At 50.9% G+C, this 26,425-nt stretch overlaps 1 protein-coding gene across 2 annotated transcripts in view; it reads right to left on the bottom strand.

Moving 5' to 3' along the window:
* Nucleotides 1-26,425, bottom strand: part of ESRRB (estrogen related receptor beta) — a 152,841-nt gene that overhangs the window by 36,791 nt on the left and 89,625 nt on the right. For both annotated transcript variants that reach the window (XM_015240803.3, XM_015240804.3), the window contains exon 2: nt 9,180-9,589. In XM_015240803.3, the coding sequence (XP_015096289.1) occupies nt 9,180-9,589 (410 nt within the window). The remainder of the gene's footprint in view (nt 1-9,179; nt 9,590-26,425) is intronic.

Here is a 26,425-nt window from a genome sequence, read left to right as displayed (position 1 = left end):
GGGTAGCAAGCAATCAAAGTGATCATGCTGATTTTTACATCCAAACAGAGCTTCCAGGGCTCATATAGCCAAAAGACTCCGGGATAGGTCATTTCTAGGTGTCAGACCTGAGGCTAGCCACCCATTCTGCCTTTTAAGAACATTAAGATCAGGGTCCCATAGAGAGACCTCGGAGCTGATGCTGCGTGTGGCTGTGGGAGGAAGCCAGGAATGACCCAGTTTCAGTGTGACCTCGAGGCGGAGGGGAAATCCCCACCACCAACTCTCTTTGATCCTCTGCCCCAGGAAGGAAAGCCCAGGGGCGTCCCCATCAGCTGTCCTTGAACAGCTGCAGGGAAGCGGGAAGTCCTCTCCCTGGGGCTCAGGGATAGGGGCTGCAGAGCTAACAGGGCTCTTGAGGAATTTACGGGCTCAGAGGCTGTGGGCTAACATCAGAGCCCAAATGGCCACCCTTTTCAGCTCTGAAGTGATAGGGCTGGGCTGGTAGTCACTTGGTTTCACTCCCTTATTTATCTCACTTCAGAGACTATCCCTTTCATCCCTGTGTGGTCCACTGTCCACCCTTCCCTCCTCCCTACCCTCCAGCTGATGATCTCATTTGTGCCACTGGCTTTAGCTCACGTAACTAGCAAGGACGGGTAGCAAGATATACTGTCTGTGCTTCAAACCCCTATACCCACCTGCCTCCTGAATATTCCCACCTGGAATTCCCTTGGGTTCCTCACACGTCCTCCAGCTGAACCTGTTCTTACCCAGACTCTCTCTTACTGTGGTCCTTGCCTCAGCAAAGCCATCACTAAGCCAGCTGCCACCTAGGTGAGAAACTGAGGTGGCACTCTGGATTCTTCCCTCTCCTTTACTTTTAAGGTCCTTCATCTTACTTCTCTGACATTTACTGCCTCCATCCCCTTCTGCCACAGCTATTTGCCACGCCCATCTTCTCTTGCCTCACCTCTAATGTACCTGCCTCCTCTCGTCCCCACTGCCCTTTCTGGTCACTCAACCCTCCATGCTGTCCCTGGAGGGATGTTAATAACTTTCCTGTGCTAAATGCCTCCATGGACCTCTAGCTCGTCAAGCACATGGAACACATGTCTGCATGCCTTCCCGAGAGCCTGCTAAAGGCCAGCGCAGGAGTGGGAACTGTTACAGAAGAATGCAGGAAGTCCAAACCAAAGTAGCCAAAGAGGGGACTCCAGATATGAAATAAGCAGTTTGTACTACAGAACCACAAAAAGCCTCAGGCGCTGAAGACACAGCAGAAGACGGAGTGAGGTACGGGACTGAAAGCGGGAATTTGCTGGAAACCTGTATTTAAGGAGTACTTAGCTGCCACTCCACGTGGCCACCAAGGACCTCCCCGCATCCTGCACAAGAGAAGCCAACTTAATCTCTGGAGAGTATATGCAGGTGAAGTCGGGACTTAGGGACCCCAGGCTCAGCAGAGGGCAGAAGGGAAGCAGAAGCTGAAAAGAGGATGACTGAATCCTGCACACTGAACAGTGAGACTGCCCAGCCTCACTCCCCCAGCCCACTCTCAGAATTCTAGCAGCCAGATGTACACTCCACCCCCTCACACCCACCCTCCACCCCCACTCCACCAACCTGAAGATAGGAATTCATAGTGTTCTTTTCTGGAAAAACAAACAGCATCAGAGGAAAGACCAGCAGATAAAGATAAGCCAAAGGAAAGCTCCTTCTATGCTTTTTAGCCCTGTTTGCAACTAAGACAGCCAAGGATTACCGATATGTTTGTGAAAAGCCTTCAATGTAAAAACCAACCAAAACAAACAGGGGGGAAGTGTGTGGGAAGAAACCAGAACAGAGCAGCTTTCCCTGGAACAGGCTTTCCTGGAGGACCTATTAAATCAGATTGCTGGGCCCCACCCGCCAGGACCTCAGAGTCTGCAGGTCTGAAATTTGCAGGTCTAACCAGCTCCCTAGTGAAGCTTGTGCTGTGGTCTGGGGACCACATTTTGAGAACCACTGCCCTAGATCTCATTGGACTGAAAATCCTTCTCGGATTCTACTAGGTTTAGCCTCGTATTTCCAGCTGTCCAGGGTAAGGCCTGTGAACTGATCAAACTCAGTATGTCTCAGATTTCATCCATTATCCCAACCCCTCTTCCTTGCCTGCACCCCTTCCACCAGCCAAATTCTTCTTTCTAGGTTTCTTTCCCTCTAATGGCCTCACCATCGCTTAGTAGGCTAACTTAGAAATCCAGGAGCCAGTCTCATGATCCAGTCACTATTCTTTTTATACTGAATCTACTTTCAAAATCCTAACCTCTCCTTTTAACCCTTCTGCCGCTGCCCTGGTTTGGATGCTTCGAAATGGACTGTTAATTAGATCTCTTAACTGGACTGTTAAAATCACCTAACTGGTCTGCCTGACCCTAGACTCTCCCACTTCAATGATAGGGAAGATGGTCTGGAAGTGGGAGATTATCTTGCTAAAAGGAGATATGATTAATTGTCTGCCCAAAAATCTTCAATGGCTTCCTGTTGCCAAGCATAAATAACAAATAACAATTACTATTTATTTAATGGTTATCATATGCCAGGCACTAAGCTCAACACTTAACATGCATGTCTCATTTAATTTCTGCAAGAACATTCTAGGAGCTGGAACTATTTATCAGCCCCATTAATCCCATCTTATTGACAAGAAAATTAAGGTCCAGAGAAACTAAGTAACTTGCTCAAGTTGACACAACTAAGAAATTATAATGTTGGGATTCTAAACCAGGTGAAACAGCTGAGAGGGAATTATTACGCTCCATTCTTCCTTAACACGGCCTGTGGCGCCCTTTGACATCCGGTCCCATGCTCTGTTCCAGCCCGTCACCTACCACTGGCCCCACTTCCTGAGCAGAGCACACTCAACTCCTGTGGGGCTGTTCCTGCTGTTCTTTCTGCGAAGCATGTTCACTTTTCACCCCGCTTACATGTCCCTTCCTCTGGGAAGCCCTCCCTGGTCTGTCCGGCTCTGTGTCTCACCTGACTTGCACCCCGCCTGTGCCTCTGGAAAGAGGAACTGTGATTTGTTCTTCCTCTCACTCCCCCAGTGCCCTGCAGACAACAATGCTTTGTGGGTTTCATTGACTCTTTTTGTACAGATGAGGAAACTGAGGCCAGAGGACTCCAGGCCCTGCTCAAGGTCAGCTGGCTGGTGAGTGGCAGGCCTGGACAGCACCCCACTCCCGGCTCCCACGTACTCCTGGCTTTGTCTCTGCACCCCATCATAGTCTCTGTCCCCTAGGATTGCCTGCCTCATTCTCCAGGACAAAAGGCCTGGAGGCGGTCCAAGGCAGGGTAACCCATCAATCACCCCTCCCCTGTCCCCTCTCGGCCGGTAGTTTCCTTCCGCGCCTGCATCTGGGCCCCAAGTGAACAGAGGAAGCTCAGTGCCAGGGCCTCTTTCTTGCTTGTTCCTCCTCATCTTAAGGAGCTGCTCAGGGGGCCTCCCCTCCCAGCCACCTGCAAAGTTGGCCACGTGCCCTGGGAACACAGGGAGGGGTACCAGGTGGTCTCACCCTCCTCATCACTCCTCAGGGCCATGCAGCATGTGGCGTCAGTGGCTTCCATGCACCCAGAAGAGAATCCAAACGCGGCACTCACTGCGACCCGAGGCTTCGTCAGCCTCTCAGCCCCATCCCTGTCCCTCTGCCCCCACTCACTCACAGCAGCCACACTGGCCCTCCTTCTGGTCCTGAAACAAGGCTGCTGTTTCCTCTGCCTGGAATGCTGGTCCCAGGACTCCCTCCTGTGTTTCACCTTCCTCAAAAGTCACCTTTTTAGCGTGGCCTTACCAAATCCTCAGACTGAATTAGACCCCCTCTCTCATCACCTGCGGTCTCATCATTGGATTTTCTCTTTCACAGCTCTCGTCTGGGTCTGACATGATGCTTCTTTACTTAGTAACGTATTCCTTGTCTGCCTCACCTCCTAGAATGCGAGCCCGCAGCCTAGGGCCCTTGCTTTGTCTTCAGCTCCTGGCACAGTGGTTGGGACTCAGTAAAGTTGCATCAAGGAACTAAACAATTGCTTCATAAGCTCCGATGGAAGGCAGTCTCCCCCAGACCTCGTCCTTTATAAAAGAGGAAGTTGCTCAATACTTGCGCCTCTGGGAGGTCTCATGTTAGAGGCGCCGTGCCAGTCACTTCACATTGAACAGCCACTGGGAAGACCCATCGCCCTGAGAAGACCCCAATCAAGGCTAGTCATTTGACTGAACCAGTAACAAAGGGGGAAAGACATGTAACACAAAGTTAGTTATCCCTGGGAAGATGGCTCACAATGACAGGCATTGAGAGTCAAAAGCAGTGCAGTGCTGATGCGCTGTGGGAACCATGACTGCAAATCGACGCAACTGAAAAAGAACTATCCTGATGGTCTAGGAAGTGTACTCAGGGCTCAAAACAGGATTTTGAGGAATAGCAGTACATGCACACTCATAAAATCTCACGTAACTGACAGTGTGTTCTGAGATACTGCACCTAACGTCTCACACAGTGACCCTAGAGAAGGCAAGGTCTCTTTTACCAAAGAGTCATGTGAAAGATTTTCTAGACCTTGCCTCCCAAAACGTGACCAAAAGTTTTTCTAAAAATAATGCAAGTGTTATCTGTGGGCCTGGAGAAGCTTTACGAGAGCTTCCAGGAGGGGCCATACCTCTGCCAACTTGAAGTGCCAGCTAACTTGAGACCTTGAGACCAAATGGACACAAGAGGGACCTGGAGGTTGGGGGAGGACGAGCAAAGAGAAGATGTTGTGCAAGGTCTAGAAATTGAAAGTAGAGACAAGTTCTGGGAACTGGAAACTAGCGCCATCAGGCTGACCTCCAGGCTGCAAGAGGTGGTAAGGTCAATGTGGGGCAATCCCCACACTGGGGACATCCTCAGTCAGGGCGGAGCTTCAATTTTACCCACAAGCAAGATACAAGAGTGACACATTCAGGTGTGTGTTCAGAATGGGAAGGGGTGAGCCTGGCAGCGGGGAGACCAGTCTGAAAGGTGCTCTAATCAGAGGTCAGTGGTGGCCTGAACTGAACCAGGGGGCATGTAGAGAAGCTGTTAGCTCAGGAAATAAGGAGAAGGGAGGATGAACAGGATGCAGCTGTGGGGATGTTGGTTTGGCAAGGGGGTGGGAGCTGTCAGCTGGAAGCAGAGTAAAGAATGAGACCCAGGTTTCTGGCTTGAAAACACTTCAGGCACCAAATCGGGATACAAGGAGACATGTTTAAAGACAGCAGACAGAGCTTCTGTTAAAGACTCGTTGCATTTGGGGTGCTTCTGGGACATCCAAGTGGAAATGTTCATTAGGTGCTAAAGGCCCTGGAGCTCAGAGGAGCGGCCGAGGGCAGGAGTGCTGAACTGGGATTTGCCCTGATTCCAGAGGCAGCTGAAGCCATGGGCAGGAGAAGACATTGGGCATGTGAGGCGGGTCAAGAACTGAGAGGAGGAGGAGAAAGGGTGATCCGGGAAGCTGGAGATTGGAGGGATTTTCTTTTGAATACCGGAGATACTAGCGGTATTTACATGCAGTGGAAAGGAGACAGTGGAGAGTGAGAAGATAAAAGAGAGGAGATAGTGAGGAAAGGAGGCTCTCTGGGGATGGAGAAGGGATGGATTCCAAGCCGGAGAAGAGTTGAGCCCGGGGTGGGACGCCTCTTCCAGCAGGAGTGGCAGCAGTGAAGATCTGTGCCGCCAACGAGTGAGAGATGCTGCAGATGTGCGAGAGTGGGCAGGCGTGGGGGCAACAAGCTGAGGGAGCTCCCATCTGACGGCCTCCAGTTTCCCAGTGGATCAGGAGGCAGGGTTGTTGCTGAGAGTGAGAGACAGAGTGATCGGGTCAGGGTTTGGGGTTACACCTTGGCAAAGACCCCCAGGTGGCTCCCCAAAAGGACCCCTCATCACTGCAGCCTTCACGACAAAGCTTTTCATAACTGTGGGTCAGTATCACGGTCCAGAAGCTAGCACTCTGCCCTATGATCCAGAAGCCTGACTGTGCCAGCCACAGAGAGGGGCACCGTCTCTCAGGGGCTGACTCACATTGCCCCAGTTCACAAACCGGATGTATAAGCCAACACACTCAAGGATGAGGAGAAACTGATCAGCCCAGCCAGCATTCTGCCTAACCAGCAAGTTCCCTCCAAGCAGAACTACAGGTCTTAGATCATAATCAGAAAGATGCTAATCAGACCCATTGGAAGTTTAATCCTAACAGGCTGTCCCCAGGCGGACTCCTCTCCTAAGGGTGGGGCCTTTGCCGAAAGTCTATCTTCTCTTTCTATGCCTCCAGGGCTGATCCATCCACTTGCGATGGGCTTTTTTTTCTTCTTTAGATACAGTAAATTTTTATGAATTTATATATATATATAATTACATAAATTTATATAAATTTAGATACTAGTAAATTCACTCAGGTTGAAGTTTATCTCCTTTGCCAGGGAGCATTTCTGTCCCCTCAGGACTGTGCCTTTTTGTTTACCTCCGAGCTCACCTACTCTGGGCCAGTGACACCACACCCCCCAGCACCGACAGAGCATAGAACTAGGCAGACAAAGCTGTCACGAACACTTATGGGTGCTCCTAGGCATTGATTATAAGCCCTGCAGGGGCCGGGGGACAGCATCTCCCTTGTTCAATGCTGAAGTGCATGGTGTGCAAGTTGTTCCTAGGAAAGGTCAGAAAAGTGTAAATGCCTTATGCTTTGTGGCCACGTCTGCCAACGACTCAACCAAAGCACTAAGCCAAAGAGCTGACAAAATAACCAGAGCTATCCGTCAGCCCTAGAGTTCCCTTTCGCCTGTTCCAGATAGGAACCTTTTTCTGGTGGCGAATGAGTAACTCTTCTGGAGACAAAGGAGTCTAAATGCTGCTGTTTGCCTTTCGATTTCTAGGAAGAGATCTTTATCCTATTCAAGGTAGAAAATCATTAAGACTATTTACAGATTCTTCCTGCGGGCTCTTGACTTGCTGAGGACGTTCGGCACCCAGGCCTCTGTCAAGGGCGTGGTAGTGTTCCTGAGTCTACAGCAGCCTCTGCTTTCAGAGAATTTGATCCAGAACTCTCCAGCACATTTAAGAATGTGGAGAGAAGAAAATGTAATTATCTAAGAAGCCAATTTTTCAAAAACTGACCTCTAAGGGTCCAACATAGTGGCCATCTTACCAAGATTACTTTCCAATCTGGGATGAAAAACACTGCTATTTCAGTAACTGAAATGGGTTTAGATATCTCATGTTTGTCAAATATCCAATAATACTGACTGGCTATCAGATTAGAAGTTTTCGACCCTGGCTGAGGCAGAAGACTTAGAATTACTTTCAGTGCTTTTCAAATCTAGAGAGTCAAGGGCCTCCTCCCAGACTGCGGATTGCGAACCTGATGGGGACCAGGATGTGTTCATTCACTGTGCTCAAGGCTAGCACAGTGCCTGATGTAAGAGTGCCTCAGAAATATCTGCTGAGAGAAGTTGGTATCATGGCTCCTTTTGGGAAAGTTACAGGGAACAGCGGCCTGGGGTTTTAGGGAACCTTAGTTTCTATTGTTTAATTCTTTTGCACTGTTTGAATTTGTATCACACTTACATACTGTTTTAAAGGTTAATTTAATAAATCTTATCTACAACCAAAATAGCTAAAATAATTTAAATCTTGTTAAGTCATAATAATTATACTGTTTCATTGAAATGTATGTAATTACAAAAAGCCTGCTCTGTAAGAGAAACCAAACTATATATCTGCTGCCTGAGTGATCCTATGTTTTAAGTGATACTGTGAAAATGAAAGTAATAATCGCAAATATTGATTTAGCGCTTACTAAGTGCTAGGCAACTTACATGAGTGCTTTACATATATGAACGCACTTAATTCTGTTTTCACAGCCTTATGTGAGGTAGAAAAGACAGCATCTCTCCTGACCCAGGCGCAAAGTGAAGCAGAAACTGAGGCTGCCTGCCCAAGGGCCCTGAGCTGTAAGGGAAGGGAAGGAGCTGTCTGACCCGGGAGCCCGCTGGGTGGTTAGACACCACAATATCTCAACTGGAAACCTGGCCAATCCTAGTGCCCTCGATTAATTCAATAAATACATTGTCACAAGAAATTTAAACAAATATTCATTGAATGAACAAACTGAGAATCACCCCAGGGGAGCTCAGACTGCCTCTTCCAAAAGTGAAATAGAGGAGTGGGGACGGGAGGGCCCACCCGACAGCCAGGCTGGGCCAGGGGCATGCCCTGGGCTTTCTGCAGTCTGGCTTGCAGTTTCAGTGATCGCGGATGGCATGGGCTCATCTCAGTGACTTCCACGAGCAGAGGGCGGTGTGTCTGTCCTAGCATCAGGCTGGCATTTAGAAGGTGCTCACGGATGACGCGTCGGAATGCAGAAGCAAGCACGCTCCCCGTGGCCCACTGTAGTGGGAATCTCGGCTGCCGCGGCCGGCTGTTCCTCCGTGCTAGGCCCTGTGCCATGAACTTGATGACAGCCCTGGGAGGGTGGACCCACCCTTCTCCCCAGTTTACCTAGGACTGACTTCACAGAGTGCACCGTGGGGGCTCTTGGCCACCTTCATCCAAGTTGGTACCCATGAAAAGAGGCAGCCTCTCCATGGCCATCAAAACGTGACTCAGCTGATATGCAGATGCATTGTCAAAAGCCCCAGAAGACTGGCCATATGGAGATGGGACAGTGAGCGGGGGAAATTTCCCTTGCTCTGTGGCCCTGACTCTTTTACAACAAGGAAAATATTCATGCTCGACTTGTGCAATTAAAAATTATGAAGAAAACAAAATGAGAGCCCTGTTAGAGTTCAAGAGGCCTGGCATGGCAGGGCCAAGAGAGCTAACTTGTTTCCCCCAAATCTGCCTTGTAGGGACACACATTTGACAGTGTTCCCTATCTGAGTATGAGGCACACCTGTGCTAAGGCATCTGTGTGGCTTTTCTTGGGGTTTTCTGGGGTGCCCTGTGGGGATGTGCACCATTTCAACCACAGTCTGGAAGTTGGAGCCCTGGTCCAGAATCCCAGAGTGAGAAACCCTGGGAGTCAGTTAAAAGGGAGCCTCTAGAACCTCTGCTCCAGCAGCGCCCAGACCCAAGCTGGCAGCTGGCGGGGATCACCCCGTTTCCCACTGGACCCGAACCCCGCCCAGGCCCGGCCCTGCTGCCACGCACCTTGGATGGTCCTTTTGAAGAAAGCCTTGCATGCCTCGCAGGAGGCCACGCCGTAGTGGTAGCCGGAGGCGATGTCCCCGCACACGAGACACAGGCGCTTGGGGATGGCGTTGAGCATGTACTCGCACTTGATGGCCGAATCCTCCATGATGCCGCTGGCACAGTCCTCGTAGCCCTTGCGACATGGGGTGCCTCCCAGCCCGGCGCCGGCGAACATGGGCGGCGAGTCCAGACCGTTGGCATGGGCGCCCAGGGCCAGGCCAAAGCCGCCGCTGGCGTCGGACGAGCCGCTGGGGCTGTGGTGGCTGAGGGCATCGATGCCTGAGGACGGGCTGGACGGCTCTGTCTTGATGAAGGAGCCACAGCTGGAGCCCAGGTGCCGGTCGTCAGCGGACATTCTGTTCAGCAGCCTGGGGACACAGAGCGCAGGAGAGTCAGTCAGCTCGGATGGAGGAGGGTGCGGTGGGTGTGACACCGCACCCAGGAATTAGCTTCAGGCTTTGGGCACCAGGTGGGTGGGGTGGCTGGGAGGGGCTGAGGCTAAGGCATTGGTGAGATAAAATGTTGGCTGAGAAGGTCAATGGGTCTGAAAAATGGCACAGCCCAGAGCAATTTTCTGGCATTACCCCTCCAGAACCTCTGAGTCTTCAAAGAACTATGTTTGATCAATAAACTTCAGCTGAGGCACCCCAACCCTTTGCATATTGCTGGTCTGAGGGGGACAAAAAGTGGCAACAAGTCAACCAAAATATTTGGCCAACCTTCCCACACAACAGTACATTTGAATATCCAGGGGTACCAGCCCCTGGGCCAGACACCCTCACAACAATGATCTGATAACCCTGGTCTGGACTCACTGGGGCAGCAGGTAAGCCCAAGCTTGGAGCTTCCCCGGAAATGCCACCATCATGGAGATTGGGATGAGAGATACCAAGTCATCTGGCCCGGACAAGAGGCAGGGCTTGTGGCCAGGGCATCAGCCAAATTGATTGCCTTCTGGGTTCTGCCTCTGGCCCAGGGCACATCTGGAGGGTGGCTCCCAGGCCTCCTCTCTCATTCTCCTTCCTAGTCCCTGCTCAGGCTGGCCTCCCCCTCAAGAGGCTGTGCCTGCATCATGCAACACGAGGGAGCCTTCCAACCCCAACTCCGAGCATCCCCCAGCTGTCTCCTAACCTTAAGTTTCAACCTCTGAGTTCCCCGGCCTCACCTGTAGGGTCAAGGGAAGCAGGATCACCATGGAAGGTCATACAATATTTCCCATCATGAAAACCCCTCCTCCCAGAACCAAGCAGGGTGGGTGAGAAGGCAGGCTAGGTGGGACCCTCCCACATCCCAGTTCCTAGGACGTGGGGAGGGGCTCCTCTCCTTCATAAGCAAGAAGAGCAAAGGGCAAAAAGATGAAGGTGCCTTCAGGGAACCCAGCTGAAGCCCTCACTCAAGAGCTCTGGGACAGCCAGGACCTGGTGTCAGGAGCCTGGGGCAGGGTCCATCTGTCCTTGTCTTGGCCTGGCCAAGTGGAGATAAAAAAGAAGCCAAGGCTGAGGCCTGCAGAGCAGGTGAAAGAAGAGGGAAATCTCCTGGAGAATGAAAAGGGCTGGAGAGGGCGGCAATATAGCCCCACTTGTGGAAAGATGACCCCAGGTTGGGAGGGCGGGACGGAGGGTCCTAGGGCTGGAGGGCTCACTGGGGGAGCAGCCATGGTCCTACCTCCAGTGATGCTCAGAGGTAGCCTCTGTTTTCTGAGCACTCCTTGAGGAAAGGGTTGGGTACCATATGGGGAAGGGGCTATCTTATCACATCCACAAAGCCCACCCTTACAACACAGCCTTGGCCATACACCTACACCACCAAAGGCCAGAAATCTTATGATGGGGAGGGGCCTCCACTGTCCCTGGTCCCACTAATGATCTCGTAGTCAATACACCTCCCAGGGGTTGTCCCATCCATCTATCCTTGAACATGTCCGGAGGCAGGGAACTCATTGCCCTAAAGACAGTTCTAATCAGAAGCTGGGAGCTGCTTCTGATAAAAAGATAAAACATACCTATAAGGCTCCTACTGTCAAGCAGTGTATTATCTATGGAATGTGGTGTTTGAAGGCAGAGGCTCCTGGGTCTCTCCTGAGTCTTCCGAGACACCTCTCCCACTGGCCCCAAGTTTCCCTTACGTCAGCAGAGCGTACCCCATTGAGAGTCTCCTCTGGGCTTTTGTTTTGCTTTTTTGTACATCTCTGGCTGGTGCCCTGTCATGTCCCTGGGCTCCACGTGACCCACATGTCCCTGGTGTGTCCTCAGGAAACGCCACTGGCCTGGTCAGACACAATATGCACCTGTAGGGTGCCTCTGTGCAGCACCCTTGCATGGGGCCTGCAGGGAGAGGGACCAGGTGCTCTTACATTTGTAATCCCCTCCTGCAGCTGCTTGAGGCTCTGAGGTTCACAGGAACATCCCCGGCCCACGGTGACAAACACTGCTGCCTGAGACTGCTCCCAGATCCCAGCCTTCCAGCCCACCCCTCCCCCGGGCTTGTGAGAGCCCCAGAGATTTCGGGAGCTACACCTGATAAAATCAACAGTAATTACAGCAAGTGCTATTGAGTGAGCATGTATTATGTGCTACCTGCTTCAGATCTGCCCCCTTGGAAGCAGCAAGGGCCCTGAGGGAAGCAGCTGGGGAGCCGGCCTGAAGGTGGACAGCAGGCCACAAGTTTCCCCACCGTCTTCCCAGCCTCACAGCTCAGCCGGCCCTGGAGGACACCCAGGGCAAGCAGAGGCTTCATCCCCTAAACCTTGGTTTCCCCTCCTGCCCCTCTCCTTGGTTCAGAAGGGCACAGAGCACTCTTTAGCAGGCTGTGCACCCTGTCCAGGTCCCTGCCCCGGGGCCCTGGTCAGACTCTAGGACTGAGAAGGAAGCAAACTTGACCCTGGCCTCAAGAGTCCACCCCCCTGCCTGCCATGTCCCTCTGGTCCGGCTTCATACTTTCAGTCACTCATTCATTCACATTTGCATTTATTTTCCCTCCAGGAAACCTGCCCCCTGCATCGGGACCTCTGGGACGTCGTTCATATATTCAAAAGCAAAATGTAAAAGAAAAACAGAGGAAAAGAAGTCCAAGGAGAGGGCAGAGAAGAAGTGGCCAGTGGAGCTGGAGAAGAGAAAGAGGGTGAGTGGTGAACTGCAGTGAGGAGAGCCGTCGAGAAGGGGGCGTGCAGCTGCAGAGTCAGGGGAAGTCAGAAGGGACAAGTGTGCCCTGCAGTGAGCAGTCAGGAGGCGACTAGTGGCCTTCCCAGAACAGAGTCAGGGCACTGGGGGATGGGAGCCACCTGGCAAGGGCTGCGGGAAGTACGGGAGGCAGACAATCCTCTCGAGAAGTTCCGCTGAGACGGCAGAGGAGGGGGTGGGGGGCCCCTAACACACCTTCAGGCAGCACCAGCCACTTGAACTTGGGGGTGGTGGAGGCTGAGAAGGAATGTTTTTGTTGTTATTGTCAGTAATCATCGGCTTCTTTGATGAGGAGGGGGTGTGCCAAGAAGGTTAGGAATTTAAGGAATTTAAAAATTACTTTCCAGTTTGCCCTGGGCAGTCCTGATCCCATCTACTGACCCAGTATAATTCCCCATCACGCCCTGTCTTGCCCTAGAGTAGACAGTGAATTACACGGCGACTCTATGTCACCTGCTTATGGTAAGGAGGGAATCGAGATGGAGAGATTGAAATTATGGAAGATGAATGTCAGCTTTTCTCAGATTCTCGTCTGACCTCCATCAGAGTCAGCCGAGGTGCTTGCAGAACAGGTAGCTTCCTGGACCTGACCACCCCCTCTCCACGCCCCACCCCACCCCAGCCACATTTTGCACATTCATCTCTGCAGGTGGGGCCCACACATCTGCATGTTTGGTTTTGCTGGTTTGTTTGTTTTTAGCCCTCCAGCTGTGACTCTCCAGGGAGTCAAGTTTGAATCCTATGGGAGTAACAGATGCAGTCAGGGGACCTGGTTGGAGTTTACAAGGAATCTGGGTGCCCCTGGAAGAGAATTAGCTGAAGCAGTCAGAGAGGGAGTGAAGGCCTGCTGTGCAGAGGGGAAGTTTGGGGGTGGCCTTGGGGAGAGTTGAGGCCCCTCACCTCCCTCACTCCTACCCCATGCAGCCTCTCTCCTCACTCCCTGAAGTGGGAGATGCAGGGATGAAGGCTGAGGTCACGAGGTCTAGCAAAAGGAAGAAAATTTGGGACAGCAACTGTGGGAGGAGGAGAGAACAGAAATCAGGGCCGTAAAGGTTTGCCAGGCCCTTAACTCTGCAGGGGCAGCAGCGCAGGGGAGCCTGAGTCCTCGGGCAGCTCAGGTCTGAGTTCCCAGCCCAGGCACCACTGACACCTGGGCAGGTAATTCTCTGTTGTGGGGTGTCCTGTGCACTGTGGGACGTTCAGCAGCATCTCTGGCCTCTACCCACTAGAAGGCAGTAGCACCCCCACCCCCAGAAATGACAACCAAATCCTTCTTCAGACACTGCCAGACATTCTGGAGGGTGGGGGAATATCACCCCCCAGTTGAGAACTACACATTTGGATGTTCAAGGAAGAGGGTGGACAAGGGGCCTGGGAGCTGAGGGTTGGACCAATAGTGTAGTTTGGGGATAGAGGGGAGTGATGTCAGAAAGAGCAGAATTGGGAGAAAACGGAGGGGCCAAGAGCATAGGGGGTCCAGTGGGCAGAGGCAGAGGTACAGCAGGAGGAAGGGTAGAGACTGCTGGAAGGATGGGAGCTCGGGTCAGGGAAGATCTCAGAGGTGGAGTCCTGATGCTAAGGCCCAGGAGGACGTGGCCACAGGGTGGGTGGCCAGCATGGTGCTTAGGAAAAGCGTGGCCTAGGGATGAGGGGGAGGTGGCTGACACTTGTGCTCTGGGGAGGAGAGAGAGGGTCATGTCGAGTCCATCCTCTGTGCTTGGCTGGGATCCAGTTCCCAACTGGTCGATGACTATTGACTTTATGGGAGGGGACCAATGCCCCATCTGAGCCGCCTTTGAAAGAGTAGAAGTCAGTGGTCGAAGCCCCTCGAGGCATCATTTTCCCTCTGATCCATCTCCTAACGGGAGGGCAGCCAGAGCGGCCCTGGCCTCAATTTCACTAGCATCTGATTAACATGCCCCCACCGGCCCCCACCCAGGCCCAGCCCCCTCAGCGTCCAATGTGGGGCCCCAGACCCCAGAGATGCCTGACCTCCAGGGGCGACTGAGCTTACTGGGGTGCTCTCTGCCGCTGTCAGACATCACTTTGCTAGACAACAAAGTGAGCTGAAGGTTTTCCTAATACAAAGACCAACAGAATCTTGGAAGTTCTGAGGGAAACACAACTGTTCAGCTGTTTTGTCACAGACCTCCAGAGGAAGAGAAATTCCAGGATATCAGCAAGAGACCATCATCAATTGTTAAGTTGGAATCCTAGAGATCTATCAGCCTAAAGGCTGCCTGCTGGTGGGCAGGCAGCAGGAGAGAAGCTGGAGGAACAGAAGCTCCCGGGGTGGGGGACAGGGAAGGACCAGCCTGACTGGCCTAGAGCCGGGCTTGCTTTCCTCTGCTGGGTCAAGTCCACCCTGTCACACACAAGGATCTGATCACATGCAGAGGGGCTGCCCTCAGAGCTGCCTGTTGGCTCTGTGCCAGGGCCACCCGGGGAAGAGCAGGAACAAGCCAGAGAGTCACATGCCGGTTATGAGCCTGCACTCTGATGACAGATGAGCCAGTTCCTAGTAGCTGTTGACTCTGAGTAAACAGGTCACCTTCTCTAGGCCTCAGGGTCCTCATCTGGAAAATGGGCTCACTCACAGCACCTCCTTCATAAGATTGTTCTGGCTGAGCAAGGGCCCATGCAGGCAAAACATTCAGAACGTGCCAGGGCCCAGCAAGCTCTCAGCGGACAGCAAGCTGCTACTGTGATTCTCCCAGGAAACCCCTTCTGGAAAATCCAGCAGCTGGTGGTGGCTCGGGGTTAAACCCAGCAAAGCTCTCCCCTCAAGCCGGTCCCCAGATCCAGAATGGAGGATAATTCCACAAGGAACTTGCCATTTACCAGGAAAGTGGCAGGTTGGGCAAATTAAGAGGATAAAAAAAGCCTGAAACGGGAATCCACTCTATAGAAGAAAAACGGTTTCTGAACACTTGAGAGACTTATGTATATTTCCATAATTAATTTGCTAACCAGGGTTCACAGAGCTAGTCATTAGGGCGGACTCTCAGACCCTCCCGCAAGGCTTTGCTTGTTACGAATCAGCACCTGAGGCACCAAAGGTAACACAGTTAAACTTCTTTCAAAAATATTAAGGGAGGGTGGTATACAGCTCAGTGGTAGAGCTCATGTTCAGTCTGCACGAAGTCCTAGGTTCAATCCCCAGTTCCTCCCTTAAGTAAATAAATAATTAAACAACTTAATCACCCACCCCACACCAAAAAAGACTGATTAAAAAATAAATTTTAAAACAAAAATGTCAAAAAATTATTATTAGAGAATGCAGAACGAGCTTTTAATTGTGGGAGAGGATGGGGAGGACCATGTGGGTAAATGTGAATAACAGTCAAGGTCCCAGCACCCCTGTCGGGATGTGGATTCATGGGCACTTCTTACGGGAGAGGGAAGGAAGGAGGGAGGAAAGGGGAGCCAGTGATGAAAATTATGAACCAAAAATTATACTTAATCCAATTCTATGCATCTGAGTCCATTAGTTATATATATATTTTTTTCTTTAAATGCATGTATTTCTTAAATTCAAATTGACCTTCCCCAAAATTAGTCTGAATCACCTAAGTAGTGTTTTTATCACTCCTTGAGACTGAAATCTTGTGACGCGTATCATTCAACATTGGTTCCACTTTTCTGGACAGACACCAGCACAGAGAGAGTCAGTGAGTCATAAGTGCTCAGAAATTCTCCTGCCTGGCCCGGTGACTTTCAGATGAGGAGCTGAAGCCCCCGGAAGTGGTGATTCATTCAAAGACACTAACTGGAAAGCCAGGCTGGCTGGGGGCTGGCCGGGGGTGGAGAGACAAAGTGGGCAGGTGCCCTGAGCAGGGGAACAAGCTGACTCAGGCGGCGGCTCGCCTGCCACCCTCCATCACCTCGTCACTAGCACAGCACCGGTCCTGTGCAGGTTCGGTTTTATCTGGTCTCCTCAGGAGTGCTTTCCTGATTCTCTGTTTCTCTCTCTCCCCTCGAGGGCCCCGCTGGGACCCGGGACTACAAAATGACCCAATAGCAAACTGGCTTCAGGGAGAGCCTGCTTCCCGCCGCCCCATTCGCTGGGACTCAGGCAAAAATCTGTAATTAAGCATCTTGTCGTTAGAAAGATTAGTCAAAACCAGGCTGATCCCAGACAACTGATTGAAATCTCGTTCCACACAAATTACGGCACGGAAAATAATGATGGGTAATTAGCGCCTTTCAATCGGGGCTTTTTATCCACAATGTTCCAAGCTGCATCCATCATTGTGAGAAGAGAGAGGCTTTGCCAAAGCAGGAGGAGACTGCTGGATGCTGAGTGGCTGCCCAGGGACAGCTGGGAGGACCCGGTCCCCGGCAAAGCTCCGCCGGCCCACAGTGGACAGCCCTGCTGGCTCGCAGGATGGCTGCATGCAGATTAGAAAGAGGACCCTCCTCTGGGGAGATCAATTCGAAACTTGAGCCCTCGCCCGGTCCTCTCAGGGGAGCGCTCTCACGCAGGAGTCAGAGGTACCTGTCCAATCTTACTTTAGCCCGCTCAGCCTCTGACACCACAAGGGGGTATGTCTGGAGGAAGGACAGCATCACAGTTTCAGAAGGTGCCCCCAAACACATCTCTAGTGATCTTCCTTCCAATAGCTATTGGAGGGGGCAGGATACAGCTCAAAGAGGTAGAGCACATGCTTAGCATGCACGGAGGAGGTCCTGGGTTCAATCCCTAGTACCTCCTCTAAAAAGCAAATAAATAAATAAATCTAAGTACCTCCCTCCTCCCCAAAATAAAATAAATAAATAAACCTAATTTTAAAAATAGCTATTAGAGATCTGACATCTGGGAATCTTAACTCTTCCTAAACCTGTTTTTACTTTCATCCTATATCAAGCAGTGATCGGGCATAAACATCCTACCCACTGTCGTTGAACAGATCTGGCAGTTTCCAGATAGCATTGAATTCTCACAGTAGTGATGGTGCTGGTCCATAGAGCTTAGTGCCTGGAGCTCAGCTGCCTGAGTCTGAATTCCAGTTCTGTCTCTTACAAGTTATTTAACCTTTCTGGGCCTCAGTTTCCTCATCTGTAAAATGAGGATGATGATAATTATCTCATAGGGTGGTCTTGAGGATTAGCGAGTTAATACAGAAAAGAGCTTAGAACAGTGCCTGGCATACAGTAAGTGCTCAATAAATGCATGTCAGCAGTTGTTACTAGCACCCCTTTTTAGTAATGAGGAGACAGCTTCCATTCAGTCTCTAAAAAGTTCAGTCTCACAGCAAGCACAACTGTCTTGTTCCCTCTTTCCTTCCATCAGTCATCCACCCGTGCATCCACCCACCTACCACTTAATTGTGCATCTGTGTGCCTCTCTGCATGCCGGAACTTCCACCAAGACAGTCCTTTTTCAGGTCAAGGGGCTCCTTGTTCAGGCACTACTAGAACCAACTATTATATCTAATCAGGCTCTCTCCCAGGAGCTGACACCCAGGTCCAACATTCTCTCTCTTTCTCCCGGGTGCACACAGAGCTCGCACAGGAATTGCCACATTCGCACTGACCTCCATCCTGCTGGCCCAGCGGAGTGACCCGGGGCTGTGCACCTGACCCAAGCCAGGCCAGTGCGTCTCTCCCACGTACCTGGGCATCACGGCTGCCTCCCCAGGCACGGAGGCAGTAAGATGGACAGCTCAAGTGTGAGCGAGGTCATCCTTCACATCACGTGCAGCAAGGAAGGAGAATATCGAAACTGGCAGCAGAGAAGGGGGCCAGCCAGGGCGGCAGCCTTGGGAGCCTGGGGAACATGGCAGCACCTCTGCTCAGGTGAGTGATGAGGCCTCATCCCCTGATGCGGTAGCTCACACACGGTGGTTCTGACACCTCACCATCTCCCACACTACCTCATTCATTCATCCACTCCCTCTCTCCCTCCCTCATGCATTCCATGCCTATGCCTTGAATATCTACCATCTGCCAGATACTTTTAGTCCTGGGGATGGACTGGTGCCCAAGGTGGACAGATTACTGCTCCCAAGGCCTGACACCACCATATTTTATTGACTCTAAACTACATCATTTTTTCGCATCTTAACATCTTGGCAATCAGAATGCATCTTGAATCGATGGCATGCCATGGTTTAATTTAATTAGTGGTTCCCCCAAATAACTGTGTCTTTAACAATAGATGATGGCCTAGATTCAATGAAATATGATAAGTAAGTATAGCTGAGACTGAGAAAGCAATTTCATGTTTTTCCTAGACACCAGGAAGACCACATTTCCGAGCCTCCCCTGCAGTGAGGTGTGGCCATAGACTGGGTCCTGGCCAACAGCATGTGGGCAAAGTGATGTAAGCCACTCCCCCATCTGGTCCATAAGACTCTCCCATGGCACTCCCTTACCCTACTCCCTCTGTCTCTCTGCTCTTTCCCACCTGCAGGCCACATAGGATCCAGGCAGCGTTTCCACGAGGGGGCTCCATGGCCCTGGGGGGTGGCAGAGCCACAGGGTAGAAGGAACCTGTGCCCATGAAAAACCTCATGTAAGGCAACCTGCCAAACACCTTCACCAAAATGTCATGTGCACAAAATGTAACCTTCTGTCGTGCTAAGCCACTGAAACCCTGGGGTTGTATGTAATAAGAGCTAGTGTTACCCATGCTAACTAATACAATGGGTAAGCAACCAAATAGGATAAATTCTGTTAGTGATGAGCGCTGTGAAGAAAGAGCTATGTCTTCCCTCTGGAGCTTTCAGTTATAATTTAGACAACTCTCTCCCTCAGGACCTACAGAACAAGTCTAACCCACCCCCCATTCCACATAAAAGCCCTCTAGATTGCTGAAGGCAGCTTCCTGCTCCCTGGTGAGTCCTGTCCTCACCAGGAAGGCCACTTCTGGACTTAGAATCGCTCCTCTTCACATTGTGCTTTCCTTTATGAATAATCCATCTGCTCTGTTTACCTGTCATAAAAAGGAGTATCAGAATCAAGCACAGTCTTCCAGGTGAGCTCCGACCAGTTCAGAGCCATACGGACACCCCCCTCATCCTAGACACTATACTTCTATTGATACAACCCTAGACAGAATCAGCATGCAAGGAGCTTGGCTCACACTGCTGATTTCCACTCTACTCCTTGTGCAATCACACATTTGAGTCTCTTTTGTATGTGCTGTTCTTGCAGGACAGTATGCAGACCCAGTGAGAGGGACCACACTGCCATCCGCTGCCTGGTCACAGCTGTGAGCAGTGGCCCTTGCCATGTGGCCTTATGCATAGCAGGGATGACACAGGAAGCTTGGGGCTCTCAGCATCCATTGCTCTTCCTGACTCAGTTTTTCAGCCTTTGTGCTAATGGTTAGCCTGGGCAGATGACAGAGAGACATTAACTCAGGTGGACAGATGGGGGACCTGGCACTGCAGCCAGCTGGGAACCTGCTTCAGATCTCTGTACTGATGATAATAGAGGAATTGCTCTGTACTGGGCATCAACCTATAAGGACTAGGTCTTTGAATCCTTTCAACAACCTGGTGTTCCCATTTTGCAGATGAAGAAACTGAGGCTCAGAAGGGCTAATTATCTTAGCAAGGGTTGCACTGCCAGAAATGCTGAAGTGAGTTACAAAGCAAAGGGGTGTAAGTCATAACATGCCTCTGCCAGAAACAGCCAGGGACTTCCCATCACACTCCCACTTTCCACAGCTGGGAGGCCCTCAGGTGACTCTAGCCCCTGCCCGCTCTCCCCTGGGGTCACTCTGTGCCAGCCACACTCGCCTCCTGGCTGTTTCTGGATTACACCACATGCTCCCATCTTGGGGCCCCTGCCCCCTGTACACAAGTGCAGGGGCCATGCCTGCTTTTCTTTTCTACTGTTCTTCACTGTCTAGAATGCTTCCACACACACAACAGATGCTCCGAATATGCTTGTCAAGTGAACAAATGAAGGCGGGGATCTGAGAGCTGGGTGGGATATGAATCAAGGCCTGCCCCTCTCTGGCTGTGACAGTCACAGGCCTGAGCCACAAGACAGGGCCAGGATCAGGGCAGGGGAGTCAACCAGCACCTCAGGAAAAGAGACCCAGGCCAACAGTCCCACCGAAAGGACCCAAACCTCGCCACCAGCTCTCACCAAATTCTGCTAATCCTAGTGTAAAGACTGCGCAAAGGATGTGTGGATTTTTCTTACTGTCAATATTTTTAAGAACCTAAAACCACGTACTGTGTTTGGAAGCGCCTTAGAGAAGCTAGCATCTGAGATCCATTTATCAAGAAACCTAGGTTTGAAATGTTAAAAGAAGATATTTGAACACAAAAATCAATGTAATTTATGAAAACCTGTGAGAAGTGGGGTTGGGAAAAGCTTGTGTTGACTTTAGAGCCAGGACCCTGACTTACATAAGTGAAAAAAGTCACCGCTGCTCCCTACCTTCCAGAGGGGACCGAACCAGGCCCAGGCACAAGGGTTCTGGGCCCAGATCACCTGGGTTCGAATCCTGGCCTTGTCACTCACTGGCTGTGCTACCAGCTGCTTAACCTCCCTGTGCCACAGTTTCTTCATCTGCAAAATGGGTGAGATAAAGATCCCTACCTCTGAGAATTGTCCTCAGGATTAGGAGACCCAATAAATGGAAAGCACTGACAGCAGTGCCTGCACGTAGTAAGTGCTCAGCGAACTGTTACTACGAGCTGTTACTATGATTCCTGGGTCTCTGGGGTATAGGTCTTTCCAGCCACAGCAAGGATATTCTGACAATTTGGGTCTCTTCTATAAACTGGATATAAGATGAAAATGAGGAAAACTGACGTTAAGGTGACAGTCACTTCCAGGCTCCTTGGCCCTCCCTTAATCTGGACCTTTGGGGGTGGGGGACAGATTCACCAGGCTTGCCCTTGGAAATGCTGTCACTTATCACGCTGAATTCTCCAGATGGGGCATTTTGACTATTGATCTGATAAATAAACAGCCTGCTGGCTCGATCAAAATGTTATTTTGCATTTCAATTACTGCTCACTAATGCAACCTTCATCCCGCCAAGATGCTGCTGGCAATGACACCGGCCCTGCCACTGGCTTGAGAGGTGGGCCCACCCCCTGCCAGGACCAAACAGGATTAGGGCCCTTCTCCCTGGGAAGTCAGAGCAGGGGCGGGGAGGACAGCTGCCCGGGGAAGGGGAGGCAGGAAGACGGGAGGAAGAGTCCTTGTCCTTCCTCCAGGAGTGGAGCATCAGAGGGGCAGGGGCTGCTGTCCTGCGTGCCAGGAAAGGCCCTTGGGGCTGCAGTTGTACCAGACTGGGACCCCCCCGGGGACCTCAGGGTCAGGCCTCAGAGTCCCAGTGCCTTGTAGAGTGACCTCGGACCAGTGACTACACTTCCTGCTGCACTGGTAAACTGGGTCCAAGAAAAACCACCTCATTTTCCTGGGTGATTGTAAAGACTCAGTAAGAAAACAGATGTGGAAGCCCTTTGGAGGAGAAGAAATTTAACACTACTGTATTATTTAATGTAATAATAACACAAAATTTCCTCTCTTGTTAAGCAGGCACTTACTATGTGCAAAGAGCTTTGCACATAGAAGCTTATTCAATCCTCACAATAACTCTGGAGTTTTAGTCCTGTTTTACAGATGGGCAAATCTATGGAAGCACACAGATGGTGAGCCCCACGGGCCACACGACTTCTGCTGTACATTGAAGGGTTACATTTTGAACTCTGATCCATCCTGACACCCACGGTGGGGGGTTCAGCCACTATGTCCCCTCCCTACCTCTTCAAAGATTAAGGACCATCTCTGGAGAAGCGTGATGTTTCCAGTTACTTCTTCCCTTTCTTGGCCAGACTGGCCTTTCAAGGTGACAGAAAAGAAACTTTCCTCCTCCAACTGGGTCCAGGCTGAGAGGAGGGACAGAGGCTACTGACAACCAGAAAGACAGTAGGTGCCATAGACCAAATGTGCATGTCCTCTCCCCAAAATTTCCATGTTGAAACCTAACCCCCAATGTGATAATATTGTGGGGGGAGGCTATGGGAGGTGACTGGGTCGTAAGGGTGGAGCCGTCATGAATGGGATCAGTGCCCTGATAAGACACCCCAGAACTCTCCCTTGCTCCCTCCACCACATGAGGACACAGTGAAAAGACAGCTGTCTATGAACGAGGAAGTGGCCCCTCACCAGATGCTGAACCCGCCAGCACCTTGATCTTGGACTTGCCAGGCTCCGGAACTGTGAGAAGTAAATTTCTGTTGTTTATAAGCCGTCCAGTCTATGGCATTTTGTTATGGCTTCCTGAATAGACTAAGACAGCAGGTCTGAGCAAGGACACTGATCTGGACGACCCAGGTAAAGAGACCCATGTCCCAAGGCCAACCACGAGGACCAAAATCCTGCTGGGGCAGGTGAACCCTCAGCCTGCTCAGTGAGACAATAGGCTGCTCAGAGATCTGGAAAGCTGGGCACTCCATGGTGACGGGGTATGTGCAGAAGACCTGGCACTCAAAATCAGAAGAATTGCCCAGGCCATGTCATCCTTGTGCTGAGCTATGAGTGGGTAGGGATGGCCTGTGAGCCCTGAATATATAAAGTTCAAAGTGGTTGGAATGGAGACACAAAATGTCAAGGGAATGGCAGCCACAGACCCCAGAGGCCCTCTTGGAAAGGATTGCTTACCCCCCACCTTCTGTGTGCCTTGGAATTGAGGATAAATTTTGGCTATTTGGCCTAAATGCCAACATTCCTTTGTTCTTTGTCCTCAAAGTGTGTACACACACACACACACACACACACACACACAGCTCCTCTTTCAAGAAGAATTGCAATCTTGTAGTTTACATTTCAGGTTTTTACAAAAATAATAAACAGCACAAGAGTCTTCTGCGTTCTTATTATGCCTGGTAGAAAGAGCCCAGTGACTAAACTGACAAGGCTTCTGTCCCAGCTCCAAGGCTGCATGTCCTTGAGATAAAATGCCCCAAGCCAGCTGCCAGCATGGCCTGAAGACACACGACACAGGAGGTGGCACAGTGGGCTCTCTGGAAGGAAGCAGCGCACTGGTCCCAAGATTTCCCTGGGGAGCTGGCCCCCAGTCACCAGCTTTTTGCTCATCCCAATTTCACAGGTGATTCAAGGGTTAAAAGTAAAATCACCTAAAGTAAAAAGAAAATCCACATTACAAAATGAAACACTCCCTGTCATACAATGTCTGGCATCAACATGATGTCTATAGACTGGGAATCCATAACTCTCCAGACTCTGGCCCTGATGCGTCCATGGGCCCCTCTGACCTGCTCCAGCCCAGGATCAGGGGAGCAGGGCTTCTGCACCCACATCCACCCCAGAGCTGCCCGCCCCAAGCACCGGCCAGCTCAGGCCAGGCTGCAGTGGGAGGAGCACCAAATCCAGCTCTCCCAGGCCAAGCTCAAGTCTCAGCCCTGACCCTTCCTTCTTCCATGACCCTCAGCAGGTTCTTGACTGTCTCTGAGCCTCAGTTTCTTCCTCTCTAATACAGGGCTCACCCATCTCACTATCTCATGGAGTTAACGGTGGGAATCAAATTAGGATCTGATTTTCCAAAGCTTTGAAAGTGTCAGCTTCTTGCAAAGTTGTCACACCCTTCCTGCCAACCTCACTCTGGCATTGCACAACCCTGGCTCACGCAGAAGAAATGAACAAGGTCTTCAGGACAATCAGTCCCCAGAGGTATCCACCAAAAATGAAACCTGAATTTCTGAGCACTTCCACATCCACCCAGTTAACCCTCACCAGGCCCCTGAGGGAGGCAGCCTCACCCCAACTGTAAGGGGGAGCAACTGAGGATGTAGGGGTTCCTCAGTCAATGTCACATCGTGGGTCGGGGGCACAGCCAGGATGTGAACCCAGGCCCTTCTGACTCCTGAGTTCCGAGCTTGATCTCAACATTTCACAGCCTCTCACCATCACGATTCCAGGTGGAAACAGAGAGTTTAGAAATGAAAAGCAAAATACCTGACCTAGCCCTGGCTGCCTTTCCGACGTCACAATATGAAAAGGGTATGTGTGGAAGAAAACGTGCAAAAATGAAAAGAGAAGGGAGATTTGGGGGAAATTAGCTGAACTTAAAAAAAAAAAACCTTTCTGAAATTATTGAACATTGTACCATGGTGGGAAACTGAAGGGGACAAGCTTTGATACTATTCAGACCTCATTTCCTTGCTGAGTGGCTTTAGGCAAGCCACTTAGCTTCTCTGAGCTTCACGTGTTTCATCCATAAAATTGCTGTCACATTCCCTTAGTCAGAAGGTGGCTGTGAGCATTACAGAGAAAACAAGGAGACAGTGCTTCAGCACAGTACTTGGCACATAGGGGTGGATCTCCATAAAGGTCACTTCCCCCCACCACTGTCTGTTCTGTTTTGTTTTGTTTTACTGATGTCACCTTCTCTACAACTTTCTAGAATTAGGGACTCCCCTTGAAACCCTGTTGAACTTAGAACACATGTTAAGTTATAAATGCTGGAGCCTGCTGCTTGTCAGTCTCTCCCTACCCCAGCTCCTGGAAGGCAGGGCCCTGGTCTCATTCACATCTGGATCCCACCTGGCTGAGCGCTGGGCACAGGCTCTCAGTGATGCTGAATGAATGAATGAATGATTCACAGGTCAAAGCAGGGGTGGGGGATGGTGGTACTTAGATGTAGAGTTTTCATAGAATTTTAGGGCAGGAAGGGATCAGAAGGTTCATTTAGCTTGATCCTTTTTTTTTTTTTTTTTACAGAAGAAGAAACTCAGGCTCAGAGAGGATAAAGAACTTGCCCAGGTCACTCAGCCAGTTGGGGCCAGGTGCCTAACTCCCAGCCCACCAAGCCATGCGACTGAGGCAGGAGTGCCTGACCACAGCAGTCAGCTCAGGTCCTCTCTGGGGGAAGGTACAGGCTAGGGGAGGAGAGGGTTACAGAGTGTCTCCTTCCGATCAGTGATTGTGCTAATCAATCAACTCAATTAAATCTAGAATACTTTAAAAAAAAGTAAAAAACAAAAACAGCAGCAGAAAGGAATGACTAATAATCAAGTAAAATTGGATTACTTCTGTGCTGACTGGTTGGAGTGGGTAGAGAAGTGAGAAAGTTCACCAGAGCGGGGCAAGAGAGAGAAACAGCCAGCTCAGCAGCCTGGGGATGGGGGGTGTGCCAGGGGCCCGGGAGGATCTGCAGGGGCAGGACTCCAGGGCCCTCCATCGAGAAATTCACCTCCCTGCACTGAACAAGGTCCAGGCACTGTTCTAAGTGCAGCACTTAATCCATCTTTGTAGCAACCCTAAGAGGTCAGAACTACTACAATCCCATTTTAAAGATGGGGAAACTGAGGGGCTAAGTAATTTGGTCACACAACTGGCGTAGAGCCAGGATGCATTTGGACTCCTGTGACCTAACACCAGGGTTTGGCTCTTAAGGACATGCTGTGTGGTTCCTGGGGGAGTGGAGTTGCTTCCTGTGCCTGACCTTATATAAAATGTAGTTGCCACTCATTTATTTAATATCATTTACTACACATGTACTGAGTCAAACCCAACAAGGACCCTACCCCTAAGCTTGGCACCTTATAGCAGATACAAACAAGTAAACACTGACAATAAAGTGTCCAACAGTGTTATGATAGAGTCACACACACACATCTGCACAGACCCAAGAAGCAGAGAGGAAGGGAGTCAGGGAAGTCTTCTTGGAGGAGATGTCCTCTAGGCTGTCTTGAAGGACAGGTAAGGTGTTAGCCAGACCAATAAAGAAAGTGAGTTTGGCATGGTCTCTAGGCAACGGGACCACCATGTGCAAATCACAGATAGGAATGGCAGGCAGTATGCATCTGGGGAATTGGAATCCAAAGTGTCCTGGGCTGTCTGGGACAAAGGTATGTGGCAGTGGGACAAATGAGGACATGGCAGGAGATCTGGAAGGAGAGGTGGGCAAGGGTTCATTCCAGAAAATCCCCGGGTGCTACATTAGGGCATTTGTTTAGACTCTCGAACTTTGCAGGGAGGCTGCGGGGATCTGGGAGCATCAGCTGGGCTGATGCATCACACCTGCTC

Source organism: Vicugna pacos, chromosome 6, assembly GCF_048564905.1.
Source record: "Vicugna pacos chromosome 6, VicPac4, whole genome shotgun sequence".
Taxonomy (NCBI): domain Eukaryota; kingdom Metazoa; phylum Chordata; class Mammalia; order Artiodactyla; family Camelidae; genus Vicugna; species Vicugna pacos.
Note: the sequence above shows the minus strand (reverse complement) of the source record. Positions and strands in the feature narration are given on the sequence as shown.